We start from the raw sequence: 13,282 nt of genomic DNA on the forward strand, positions 1-13,282 counted from the left end.
TTATTAATTCAAATTGTTACTGCATGAGTTCGACCATGCGTTGTACTGCCAACTCGTGCGTTACTGGTTCGTATATGAAAATATTGAAATTACCCATAAACGTCGTACGGGTAAGGTACTATTTTCATAGGTTATATAATACGAACACGAGCTACAGGGAACTATATGAATTTTCTATATCGTAGAGTCACCTTTTCGGAATCCGTATCCGAGTAGATTCGTCCGGGACGATATTCCGGGGGTAGATAAGCCCGTGCTGTTTCCGGTGGTGCGAGCTGTAGAGTCACCCTACCACGTGCAGTCAGTTCGAGAGTATGAGGAGTCACCACCGGACCCATTCTGGAGCCACCTACGACTCCGCCATCTGTAAAAAAATGTAATTTTGTATTTATGAAATTTAAAAAAAAAATTGACATCTACATACTACTCGAGACAATTATCGTTTGACAATGAAAAAAAATATAAGTAGTATTAAAAAAAAAAAATAATTGAAAACGTAAATCGTCGATCGATCATGTCAATTCTTTTTCCAACCCCCAATTCATTCCTCTCGGATTCGATCGACAATAAGCTACCAACCCTCCTGTAAAATAATACAAACCAGTTCTCCTTTCTTTTCTTTTCGAATAGCTTTTACGTGCCCACTCGCGTCACTTATGTCGCACCGTACACGCCATAACCAGTTGGAACCACTTTAGGATATTTTTTCACCAGCAAATGTCGTTTCAACGCGTTTCTCTATCTCGACACTCACGAGTGACGCGGATGGGTGCTCCGTTTACCATTGTCTGAATTCCATCGAAACTAAAGGTGACACGTTGCAAAGTAGATTTTACGATTTTCATGGTTACCAACGATCGTGCCTAAAAGCACTGGGTACTGGGTGTGTACGAGGAGCAAATATCTAAGTACAGTGATAGAATAAAAAAATTTTCAATTTCGTATGAAGCTCTCAACACAATTTTCCTCTAAATAGATCCTTGCACGAGACAGATTAACCATTTGTCAGCCGTTGAAAAAAAACGTAGAAAAAAATAAAAAAGACTAATTCGTCGTATCGAACTTGCACCTTGGTGGATACTGCATTTTTGTATAATTCTCATAACGTTCAGTGACTCTCGGTCCCGTAACAAGAGATTACAGCATCACTGAAATTTTCATGAGTCCAGATTACTACCTCAGTAGTGAACTTTTGTTATGGACCCTTTTCAGAGAGCCTTAGGTAGAAAGCCAAACAGACTGAGGAACAAAGGGATGGTGAGAAAAAAAATACAAAGGCAAACCGGAAATGAAATCGCCCTGAGGATTTGAGGGAAAAAAAAGTAATTACAAATTCTGATTAGATCCCTTCTTCGTGAAGTCTCAACGCACTTTCTTTTATTTCCATAACTATAGAAGGCTTGACGGGTGATTTGAAAAACTTAATATTTTTAAAAAAATGTCAAAATCAAAATTACGAACTTTTGATAGAATAAGGTATACTCAGTGGGGAAGATAAAACATAAATGTGACAAAAATGAAAATTTCTTCTCCAGTCTTTTTATAATCTCGTTCCGTTTCTCGGCTCCTTGAGAAAAAGTGCATTCAGCCGCGGGCACTTGGACGTCGCGACGCTCCTGACGTCTTTAAATTATCCGACCGCGCGCAGCCTCGCTTACGTCTACTGGCTTAAGTAGCGACAAATCACGTACAATAATAAATAATAGGAGATAGCGGGCGGCCTGTAATTGCAGTAAGTAAGCCTGTAATTTGCGAGGAAATCCCTTGCTGTCTGCCGTAACCAGTACGCGCACCTGCGTCACGCGACAGTGCTGCCACCATATTCCAAACTTGTCAGTTAGCTAAGACTTTGAATAATTATAATGGCTTTCCTGCCTCCTTTCAATTGTAGAAATATTTTCTACGCTCACTGTACCTACTACTATGTCTACGTACTGTATTGCAGTAGATTTTAACGAAGAACGTCGTCGCATCTGTCACAGCACTGCAATTTTGTTCGTGCTACTTAAAACTTTGGCTAATAATTCGCATTCGGATATTTTTTTTTTTTCAAGATACACGCATTGTTGCCTAATTAATTAGCCAACTTGAGTACCTTGTATTCAGACTATACATTGCTGGGATTTGATGATCACTGTAATAAAGGGTACGCACGGAATATATATTCCTATGGAAAAAGGGTACCATTCAATTTTCCACTCTGAAAACAGGTTGCTCCCTTGATACAATAACCCTCGGCTACCCTCCGTATCAATTAGCACAACAATTATTCCGCTTGAATTTACGAGCTTGGAACGTGATCTTCATAAAGGATCCTCCACAAGATTACAACATCCATGTTCTCAGTCCTGCATCGCGTGACCGTCCAAAATATATCGACCATCTCCATCCGTGTAGTGTAAAAAATTTCTTAAAATTCGCAGAGTCAAAAATATTAAGAGTCATACACGTAACCCCTTGCAGTACCAATAATGAAACGAGGGTTGAAAACAAAAGGCTCCCCCAGAATGAAGAGCCGCTAGGAAAACATGCATTTGCGAACAAGTGGCAACGTCGTACGACTTTACGAGCCAAGCGTCAGGAGACGGGAAACAGTGAAAGCCGTAGTCAGCCCAAGAGCGTGCCAGTTGGTGGAGGGTGAAAGTATGTAAATGAAAAGGGACAAAATGTTGGCTGGGGGTGACGTCGAAGGGACAGAAGATTTTGTATAATGCTGTTAGAGGATTTAATAAAGTCTGCTCGACGATCATTAATTTAAATAAGTTTAATTTTAATACCGGCATAACCCCCACCTAAGGCCCTACAGCCACGAACCAGCATGACAGTCAGCGGTATAAACGGGAGAGACCTTAGCGAGCTGCCGCCCATCATAAATCCCAGGTAATTTGCCGTTTGAACGTTAACCCCGTGCTCGCTTTGCACGTATTCCCCATAATGGTCGGTAAAACAGTTTGACGCGAGAATTTCGAAGTAAAGCTTCGCCATGTCCAGAATCCTGTACCATGCCCAGACTTAGGACTTTCAAATGAGACGAATCTCTTTTTATCACGCCAACCGTCGTATCTCGCATTAGCTTACAAGAAAATCTTATGCTGTATATACGTACAGTATATATATGTACCAAAAAAAAAAAATATAATACTTATGGTAGGAGGAATCGAAGGCAAAAAAAAAAATAAGACGATGTACATCGAAGCGTTCACTGGAACGTTGTTAGGGGGTGACGTAGGCGTTTTACTGCATCTATCAATGTCCCTTTTTGTTGGCAGTCAGGTTACCCGAGAGGCAGGTAGCAGCCTCGCTAGTAGTCAATCTCCGTAAACGGTCAGACCCGCGTTACGAGTTTCGCTCCGAGTAGTACGTCCCCTCCCCGAGGGTATATCCCCTTGGCAAAGTGTGTTAGTCAGACTTGCCCGTTTGTTTGCATACGAGGATGAGCGAAGGGAGTGGGCCGTATAGCCTAACCTGACAAACAAGCCTGCTTGTCTCTCGCGACGGTGCAAGAACCACTGGAACTAATTACACAGCAATCTGGCGCAGGCCAGGCGCAGTTTCTGGCATGTCACGCAGTGACGCTGCTACGTGCATCCCTTATGGTGTACAGGGATGCAGCGAACTACGGGGTGGTCAGTTTGTTACGGTGACTTGAGGACTTGTGAAGAAGGTATGAGAGTCCTGGTAAGTCGCTTGCGTGTGTTTCCTTTTGTCTGAGACTGTACGAATCGGAAGTGACGTCAAGTCCTGGCTGTATTTATGTCGTAAAATGATCTTGAGAGGGATGATGATTTGAAAGTGTAAAATATGTAAATTTCACCCTTTGTTGTTTTATTTTTTTTTTTATTCTATGCTTTGTATCTTAAGATTGATCGTGCTTCGGGCAACCCTGAAAATTCTTGACGAGACGAAGCGCACGCAGCATCCCTTGTAAGCGTAAAGTTGTGATTGACGTTACGCTCACTAAACGCGAATATGCCTGGGATTACCACGGCAGATATCCCATATAGTTTCCATTGACTTTGGCTCGAATTGAACTCAGGAGGCAAACGCGTATAATGGCTTTGCGGGAATTACTCGTATCGAACGTGAACGCGTCGAGTAGTTTCACCTTTTATTTCAATGCTACGGAAATACGTTCGATTTGACGATGCTGATGGAAAACTTTTCGTAAAGTGCTCGATCGTGTTTCGGATCACCGTTCGCGAAATTCAAGCCAGATCCGCGGTTAGAAGTTACCGAGATAGGACAGGCTGATGTATAGACACGAGGGTATCTATAGATATAGATATTCTGTGTAATTCTAAAGCGCTATCAAGATATAGAGAAATATCAGTGGAAATAGCACGCCCGAGGGACGTAAATATCTGAAATGAAGTATTATCGATTAAAATGAAAGCAGCCATGTAAGAGATTGAAATATTGAAAGTTAGGAATATAGAATTTTTTTTTTCTGTTACAAGTAAACAAAAATTACGATTTCAATATCGTTTATCTATCCCAACCAAATTACGGTGAACAACGTCAGGGTAGATGAAGCATTATTAAATTTTTTTTTTTCGATTGACAGAAGGTACGTCAATCACACTGGCGTCGCGACGCCTAAAGCGTCACTGTGCTCGATTCATTATTCCTGTACACGTCGTGTAAATTAACGTGGAACGTCTATGTATAATAACAATTCGCTAGTCGGGCCGATACGAGGGGTTGAAGTTGGGGTAGGGTGGTTACTTTTTTTTTGGGGGGGGGGATGAAAAGAGGGGGTGGCTGGAAGACCGTCCTCTGGCTGTTACCCTTTTGTAGATCGTTCTCAGGACTGACGTAGAAACATCCCTTGGTATGTAGTATATTGGCGTATGGATATAGGTATAGCAAGGGTCTAATAGTGCGGTTGAGGGTTACTCTCGTTGCGTAGGAGGATGGAGAAAGATGAAGGGGGCGGCTGCCGGACATTGATGGATGGTCGTCTAGCACAGCCTGTTTCAACCCCTTTCGACCTATAGAATTATTCAACCTCGCTGACCACCCCTCGCGCGTTACGGTAATACTCCAGTAATATTGGAAGCGTTTAATTTTAACTAGACGAGAGGGTGAAATTTTAGGCAAATTTATTTTTTTTTCAAAAAAAAAAAAAGGTTGCTTTGTATATTTGAAAAAGTGGAGACTCGGCTTTTTCGAAAAACGGGCTTTCAATGGATATACTTTTTTTTTTAATTTCCATGTTTTTCCTTGAGCTATTTAGAGGGTTGGGAGGAACGAAATGGAACGAAATGGATTGGCAGGTAATGGAAAGGCATCGAATTGCATCAGGATGTCTTCGGTACCTGTTCCTCCGCAGGAAATTCTCTTTCTTTTTTTCATTTATCTCATCGTCCGGTACTATATTGGCCGATTTCCATCTCTGATGAATATTTTGCAGTTGATTTCCAATCATGGGATTGAGGATTCCCAGGGTGCTAATTCCCAGACAGGAAGCTGTATGCGCCGTGCAGTAGCCTGGAGGTGAACATGGTGTCGTGGTGTTTCACTGGGCGTAATACGACAATGGGGAATTCGTAATGAGTCTTTGGAGAATAATCCCTTGAGCAGTAGTAGGATTTTAATAACAGATAAATCGACGTTCTGCGAATCCCTTTGTAATTTAGTCATGCTAACGCGAAGCGCCAATAATTCCATGATTAGCTTGACCATTAATTATCCCTGTTATCAATATCTCGTGCAATTATTATATTCGCTCGCATAGATATTTAAACAAATTTTTTTAATACTATCTGTTTTTTTTTAACATCACACACCTACCTATCCTCGGAATATTTTCATATGAATGTTTGATGTAATATTTTACGGACGGGAAACTTGTGATATGACATTTTTGTTCCGGATGGTTGGTACTATTCGGCAGTGGCATTTCGCCCCTCGGCGTGAGCCAAATGAGTTGTGCCTCGTGATTCGTAGCAGCTCGGATATTTTTGGGGGTTGCAAATATATTCCCTGTAGAAGCTGTCCGCAACGCGAAGTGGGGCAAATTAAAAGTTTGTTCAACTTCTGGCAGGTGGTGTATGACATAATAAGATGAAAGAGCCCAAGTACCTTCTAGATAGAAATAGAAATAAAAAAATTGATTTTTTAACATCGGATAAGCATCGATTAACAAATATCGTATATAACGAGTAGATAAAAATTGAAAATTGAAGAAAAATATTTGAATGCCCAATAAGTCATTCAGTTCATATCTGATTACGTCAAGGGATAAAATCGATTTCAATAGATTAAAAAGAAAGGTAAGAAAATAGAGGTTAAATTTTAATCAGGGTGACGTTACTCAAATAGTATAGGTCCATTTTGTAAATGGTATCGGCTAATTCTATTAGTGAAAGCTATTGTTATTTTATCAGACGCTGTTAAAAGCATCTCCCGATCTCTCTCTTCCTCTCCCTTATCTTTCCCACGCACGAGAGAAGACCCACCTCCCGTCTCTAATCGTTATACCCATTACTTTTACAGCTGGCAAGATTCCAAATCTTTCGTAAGTAGTATTTTACCTCGAGGGTAGATACAGCAGGTACCAAAACTATTACCCAGCTAGAGACATAGATTATAACTATGACGTAGCGTAAAGACTGGTGGCCCAAGTTTTTAATTAAAAGGGTCGATTAAAAGGAAAAACTACCTGACCGACCCTCGAGACACGTTGTAACCCATATGAAAGCAGTATGGGAGACTTTGAAAAAAAAAAAAAAAAAAGAAAAGCCGTGAAAAAGTCAAAAATTTGGATCGTCAAGTCGAGCAAACCAGGAGCTATCCATGGTTGGAATTTTCATTAAATATAAACGCTAGTCGAAAAATAATTAAAATTCCAGAAGAGCCTTCAATTTGCATAACTTTACGCTCTGGTACATCCAAGCTTCACCGAAGCTTTCATCCATTACAAGTTATAAGCTTTTCGTCAGGTTCGCTGCTACTCTACGATATATACGAGTGATTTTCAAATGAAAATACCCGTCGATATTTCTTTCTATCACAATTTGTCAAATCCAACGCACAGCCTTGCATCGACCAATCGTCCCGGTGTATGACCAAAGCATTACGGATGCTTCGTTCGAAGTAGGTAGGGCAAAGCTATGAGCATAAACGCGAGAGCTCATGGCCACTTATTACTTCCCTAATCGTGCGACATTACATTCACGTTACGGGGAACGTGGCGCAGGTGCCCACTTACACGTCCAGCAAAGAAGTCCTCGACTTTGTACTTTTCGTTCGTCACGCCAGTAACGTCCAAGAATGGAGAATCTGGCGAGGGACCGGATGCCGGGCATAGACAGCGGAGGCTGCGAAGCGCGTTAAATGCCAGACGTAGAAGGGAGGAAGCGTCAAGGCTAAGCGCATAAATGCCAAGCATAGGAAGCATAAGCCTCAAGACGTTGATACGAGCCACCGCAAGTCCTTGATTCTCCCCGTGAAAGATTTCGCAACCGGGGTACAATGCAATTTGATTTAGCGAAAAGGGCGAAAAGGACATAAGGAGCGTCGGAATTATGCTGAGGATTATGGGGAGGATTATAGGGATGACGATGGAAAATACCCTTGAATGAGTCTCGAGACGACCGATAAATATATATCGCGCAAACCCCAGACTGTCCTAATATGTCTCAAGGGACGATACCCGCCCTGTATAATGTTGGGTTACGTAGGTGGAGAATCGGTGGAGAATCGGTGGACGCCGCTGAAACGGGAATCAAGATCATTTACGGGCTGGGTGGGAACCTGTCCCTTTTCAAAGAGTGAACGACCGCTCGGTCGGAGTCCTGGGGCTCCGACTGAGCTTCCGTCGTAACGAGCGAATCGAGGGGGCAGGAGAGGGTTTGCGGAACGCGAGAGTGGCTCTCGCGTACCACTGTAAAATCTCCCTGGTTTTACACCCTTTCGTTACCACGTGAACCGAACAAAACGAGTGGCTCGCATGCGAGCGAGAGGGACGAGTACTTGTTTGCAATTGTTTGATCTCCGTGCCCGAAGAGGGGGTGGTTGGGTTAGGTTGGGTTATATTACCGCGACGAACAGTCGTATCGTGGTTGGAGGGTCGAAAAAATGTGTTGTGTACATTTTTCGCGGAATCGTATTTTCTGTTTTTTTTTTTTTTTTTCGATTCACAAGGTACAGAGGTAATTTAGAAATTTCTAGGGAGCCAAAATCTACTTGTGATCTTCATACGTCATCGGCATCCCTGACGCGGCTGAGCAGCTAGGATGAATATTTAAGGATGGTAAAGTGCATTGCCTGTAACGCACTGTTAACGATCAAGACGGATCTGCGCTAGGAAGCAAGTAGATGACTGTAAGCAGAAAGGATTCGAGATATGTGCTGATTCGAGGCGAGACCTTAAGGGATGGTACTTAGGGGTAGTTCCGGGAGAGTAGTAAGTGTCGTAATACGAAAGTCGATTTTGAGTGCACTGCGGCAATCCCGGTGCACCACTGGTGCATCTCAACGTAATTAATGGTCGAGATGGAGGGATAAGGGGTGGAACTGGAAGAGGAGGTGGGATAGGTATAGGTAGGTCAGACTGGTACGTAGATGCATTTAAAGAGGGATGACGACGAAGATCCAGCATCCCAAATTGATATCATAAATTTGACAAAAATGCACCCTGCCATTTTTCAATCCATAAATTATATCATCCCTCGGGACCATTAATTCATTTGTACCATGTGTTTCATCCCTTCATTTGAAATTTACGTCAATTTAAAAATACAAAAATACTTTCCCGTAGGAGCTTACGAAGAGGTGTCAGAGACAACGAGAGCAGACGATCGAAGCTTTTCGCTTTTCCGGAAGGGGGGGGGGGAGGTTTGACGTGGCGGCAGAATGACAGGGTCTTGCCCAGGGACTTGAAATGCAAATAGTTGTAAAGCCTCGATTTTGAGAGACAAGCAAATTCGAAGGGAGCCTCGTGGTCCTTGGGGCACAAGATTTCACAGGAGATGAGTCAAGGTCTGGTAATTCGTTAAGGGCTGTTTTCGCGGAGCTTCAAGTAAATTGAATATTAAGGGACGTTTCGCGGTTCGAAATAACCTCTAGCCCGCTGACCCTGTGTCAACCTCATATGCTGGGATTACCACCTAGTAAGCCTACATGCTATCCCCGGATTTACGTATACGTACACGTGTAACTGTACTAAGCGTACCAAAACCAAATTCTATCCCTTTCTACAGCCGTAGGTGTAGGAACTACTGTGCAGTTACTATACACAATGTACATTACATGCTAACATGGCCTGAGTATGTGCACGTATGTTTACACCACACAAGATGTACCTCTTCCTCTATACACGTGTTACCGACCCCTAGGACTATATTACCACCCTCCGCCCATGCCCGTTACGTTTCCACGTATCTGCCAAAGTCACCGAGATTTTCACGTGTCGCAGCTAAAATTTAAGATTTTATTAAAAAATATTTTTTATCTCTACAGAATTCAAGCGATAACGACGTTCTTATCTCTGATTACGTACTGAAATTATATACAGATAACGATTGTAATCTCGTGCCGAACAGCTGCGTGATTTATTTCAGTGACTATATTTAGAAATATTATAAATATTTCATCAAACAAGACTACCGTGGATGTGGTGGAACAATTTGTAGATATCTATAATTTTATCAATTTATTACGGTCTAGTAGGTAGAATATAACACCCACGGGACACGGGTTCGATCCCAGCTACCGGAATATTTTTTTCATCCTTATTAATTAATATTTCATACTTAGGTAACCGCGTTGCATTCTAAAATTACAATGAAATCACTACTAGGTACAACCTCACACACGCCACGTGGGAGTGTCGTATTTATTAATAGACAATGCAACCTCACTATATATATATATATATATATTGTAACGTGGCGTCCGTGGGACGGCCAGTTACATAAAAGCGTAGGGGCACGGAGAGCCGTGTCGCCAACGAAAGCCGCCAAGAGAATGCCGATGCCGACGAAGATTCGTGGCAAGGGGAAGCCGGGGAAAGAAACCGGCACCGCCGAGCCCGGAAATCGGGCGGACTCGGGTAAGATCGGCGCCGCCCGGAGACTGGCGGGCGGTGAGCGCCGAAAAGCGGATAGCGGACCGAGGCGAGAGATAACGCACGAGTTCGGGTGAACTCGGGATTCTTCGGGAATCCTCGGGCCGGGGGGCAAAAAGGGGCCCACTTCGTTTCGAACCGCGGATCGGGAATACCGAAAATCGGCGGATAAGGTATCGCGATTTTTCTGGTTGGAGTGTGGTGAGAGTGTGTGAGGGTTGCAGGACCTGTTGTGCAACGTGGCTTTTTTCCCGGACGTGATATGGAATGGGATCTATCGACGACGACGGCGCTCCTACGGTACTCGGAGAATAGAGGGTGGAGACGGCCGACGAGGAGGAAAATTGCCAGCCACCACGACCCGAGCGACGAGGAAGAAAGGTACGGTTCACCGGAAGATTCGGTAAGTGTAGTTTAGGCGACCGCCCCGAAGTCATGCAGCCGGCGATGAAGTGCATCCGCCGGTGCATCTTGGCACGAGGAGTGGGGGGCCGCGGGCCTCGCCACGGGTCCTGGCGGTTGCAGATTTGAACCGACCACCGTCAACAGGGATGACCTCCGCGACCGCGTTGTGTATTAGAATTGTATAGAGCCGCGCTCGTATACATCACCCGACTGTACTCGTTTACCTAGGCAAAATAAAGGGCCATTGTTGGAATTAAATGCCACCGTGCTAGTCATTACCAAAGAAGCCGGCTGATTCCTGTAGATACTCGCCGCCCTCACGTTCCCCTCTACCATGACGGGTTAGGAGCTAGCGGGAAGATCCGGTCGAGAAGACTCCCGGAATTGACGTGCCGCGGATTAGAAATTAAAGGCCCGACGAGTCGGGCTGGTGCAAGGATGCACCTGGCGCCCAAGGGATCCGCGGAATGCCACGTTGGGGTCGCGGATAGAACGTAGGCCAGGAAATGCGTTACAATATATATACACATCTTTCAAGTAACTGTCATCTAGAATTAGGTGCATCGTTAACGTCCCCCATTTGCGCCGTGTATAATATACGCATAAACATTTTGATATACGCATTATAATATTTCTGCGGTATGCACTGATTGGCTCATTATTCATCTAGCTGCATTCGCCAGGAAATGCAATAAGGGAAGAATGCGTATTCAATCAAGGCAGCTCAAGCCTGATCGTACGTTATATAATAAAACGTATTTATTGAGTCGTAAAAAAACAGTTTAAAATTCGTACGGATAGAAAAAAAAAATGATTACCTCAATTACGCGACCTTTCGACCTGTAAAGGTCGTTTCATTCGTAATGTCACGGTTAGTTAATTTTACGCGAATTAATAACAAACCCCTCGTGTCACCGAATGAATTCCAACTTGAATTGGGGTGCCTGTCGCTATTCAATGTATCCATGTGTAATCGCGTTTACGTGTCACGAGGTTGTCGGAGTTTCTGAAAGGTTCTTTAGCATGCTGAATATACTGCTCGGATTTCCCGAAGAGGTCACTGGGGTCGGCATACGACAACGGAGGCGTCGACGAGACGATTAACGTTCCTTTGATCGATAACCATCAAGAGCAGCAGTAATGACAGAGGCAGCCAACCTGGTTTCCGATTTCCGTGTAACGCTGATTTCCTTACGTAGTCCGACTTTATTTAACAGCAGTTTCTAATTAGGATGGTGATATCGTGTATGAAGATGTTTATACACGTGTTAAGTTGACGGCCTGGTTTTTATCAAAATTTTCATATCTCTCAAGTTATTTACAGTTTTGTTATTGAAATTCTGGTCGATCAAAGAATAGTTAATGTAAAAAAAAAGAAGTTATGGCAGATTCATGCTCAATTATTTTCTAGATTTTCCTTGATTTGCCGTCGTTACGGGTGACCTTTTTGCCTGGCACATGTGAGAAATTAAATCATTAATGTGTCATCAATCACGCTGACCCGAGGGAGAGTTTCCCGGTGTCATGTGAGGGCAAAAGTCGTTGGGGTGAATGTAGGATTTTTTTAGTAACAGTGCCCGGCCACGTGGAAGTCTTTTTCATCTAGATTCGCAATTTTTGGAATAGTCGGAGAAACGGTGAAAATAAGAGAGAAAGGTGAAAGATGCATAAAAAAACGTAAAAGAAATCCTCCTAGAATATATATATATATATACTGTCTATTACTTTATTCGTACGAAAAATTGCTTTGCACGACTTTTTCGTCTCTTCATAGGGTTTTCAATGATAAATGTTACGTGAGATATAATAAAATTCTTTTGTCTATTATTGGGAAAAAAAAAAAAAAGAAATACTTGTTGGGATGTCTCGGCTGTAACTTCTAGTTCCTTCGGGACATTTCGATCCTTTCAATGATTCTTTTACACGTAATGCTGCTACGGATACGTGCTGGTTTTTTTTGTGGGAAGCCATCCGAACGAGTTGCGAATCCACTTTATATCCTGATAAAAGCCGAGTGGATTTGCGGTTGGATCATTCGCTGGTATTTTATATCATCGAGATAAAGGAGAATCCACATAGTATCGAATGAGAAATATCATTGTGCTACTTCGTTTTCTTGTCTTTCGGAATTTATATACGGTTATAATAATTTTTGACGTTATCAAAATATTGTAACTATATGTACGTGCATAATTCGGACATAATTGTGTATGGAGTAATGGCTAGATACGTGCAAAAAAATTCAGGTTCGATCCCCGGCACCGGACTTTTTTTTTTACTTAAAATTAAATATATATATCAAAACGGCGAATTTACATAAATTTCGAAAGTAATATCGTTACCGATAAGTATGATGAAAATTCAAATTAATCCTAAGGATAAAAATCAAATTTCGATTTGCACGTCACAGTAGAGGTATACGTTGCTTTGGATCGTATCTTGACTTCTCGCTGTATAACATTACCATCGTATCCCAAGGGAGTATTAGAGAGGAAAGCCATACGGGAATGGACAGACATAAATCAATGGCGTGTGGGATATTTATAGCTATACAATCCGATAGCCAGCAGTGAAACATTCGGTTGAATTCGATTCGAGAAGGTTCTCGCTAGATCGTACAGGCAATAGACCAATTGTGCCAATTTCAGCGTCCTGCGAATCTGATGGACTCTGTAGACTGTCGTTATCGAAGGATACGTCATATGCGACCGCTGTCCAAAATATCTCGAAAACCATGAACCCCAAAGAATGTGACAGTCAAAATGAAAAAATAAATTCTCCCTTCCCCCCCCCCCCCAAAAAAAA

The 13,282-nt window shown here is 42.7% G+C and overlaps 2 protein-coding genes across 8 annotated transcripts in view; one reads left to right on the plus strand and one right to left on the minus strand.

The window, feature by feature from the left end:
- LOC107265051 overlaps positions 1-13,282 on the minus strand; it is a 67,638-nt gene that overhangs the window by 20,333 nt on the left and 34,023 nt on the right. For 6 of the 7 annotated variants that reach the window (XM_025082535.1, XM_025082538.1, XM_015734028.2 and 3 more), the window contains one exon: positions 192-364. In XM_025082535.1, the coding sequence (XP_024938303.1) occupies positions 192-364 (173 nt within the window). Of the gene's footprint in view, positions 1-191; positions 365-5,793; positions 6,011-13,282 lie in introns of those variants that run through there. The other variant, XM_025082537.1, reaches the window with a different exon arrangement.
- The window catches only part of LOC107265070, a 21,613-nt gene continuing 18,269 nt past the window's right edge, over positions 9,939-13,282 (plus strand). The window contains exon 1 of the mRNA XM_025082548.1: positions 9,939-10,475. Coding sequence (XP_024938316.1) covers positions 10,335-10,475 — 141 coding nt within the window. The 5' untranslated portion in view covers positions 9,939-10,334. The remainder of the gene's footprint in view (positions 10,476-13,282) is intronic.

This window comes from Cephus cinctus, unplaced genomic scaffold (assembly GCF_000341935.2).
Source record: "Cephus cinctus unplaced genomic scaffold, Ccin1 Ccin1_scaffold0215, whole genome shotgun sequence".
In the NCBI taxonomy this organism is placed as follows: Eukaryota; Metazoa; Arthropoda; class Insecta; order Hymenoptera; family Cephidae; genus Cephus; species Cephus cinctus.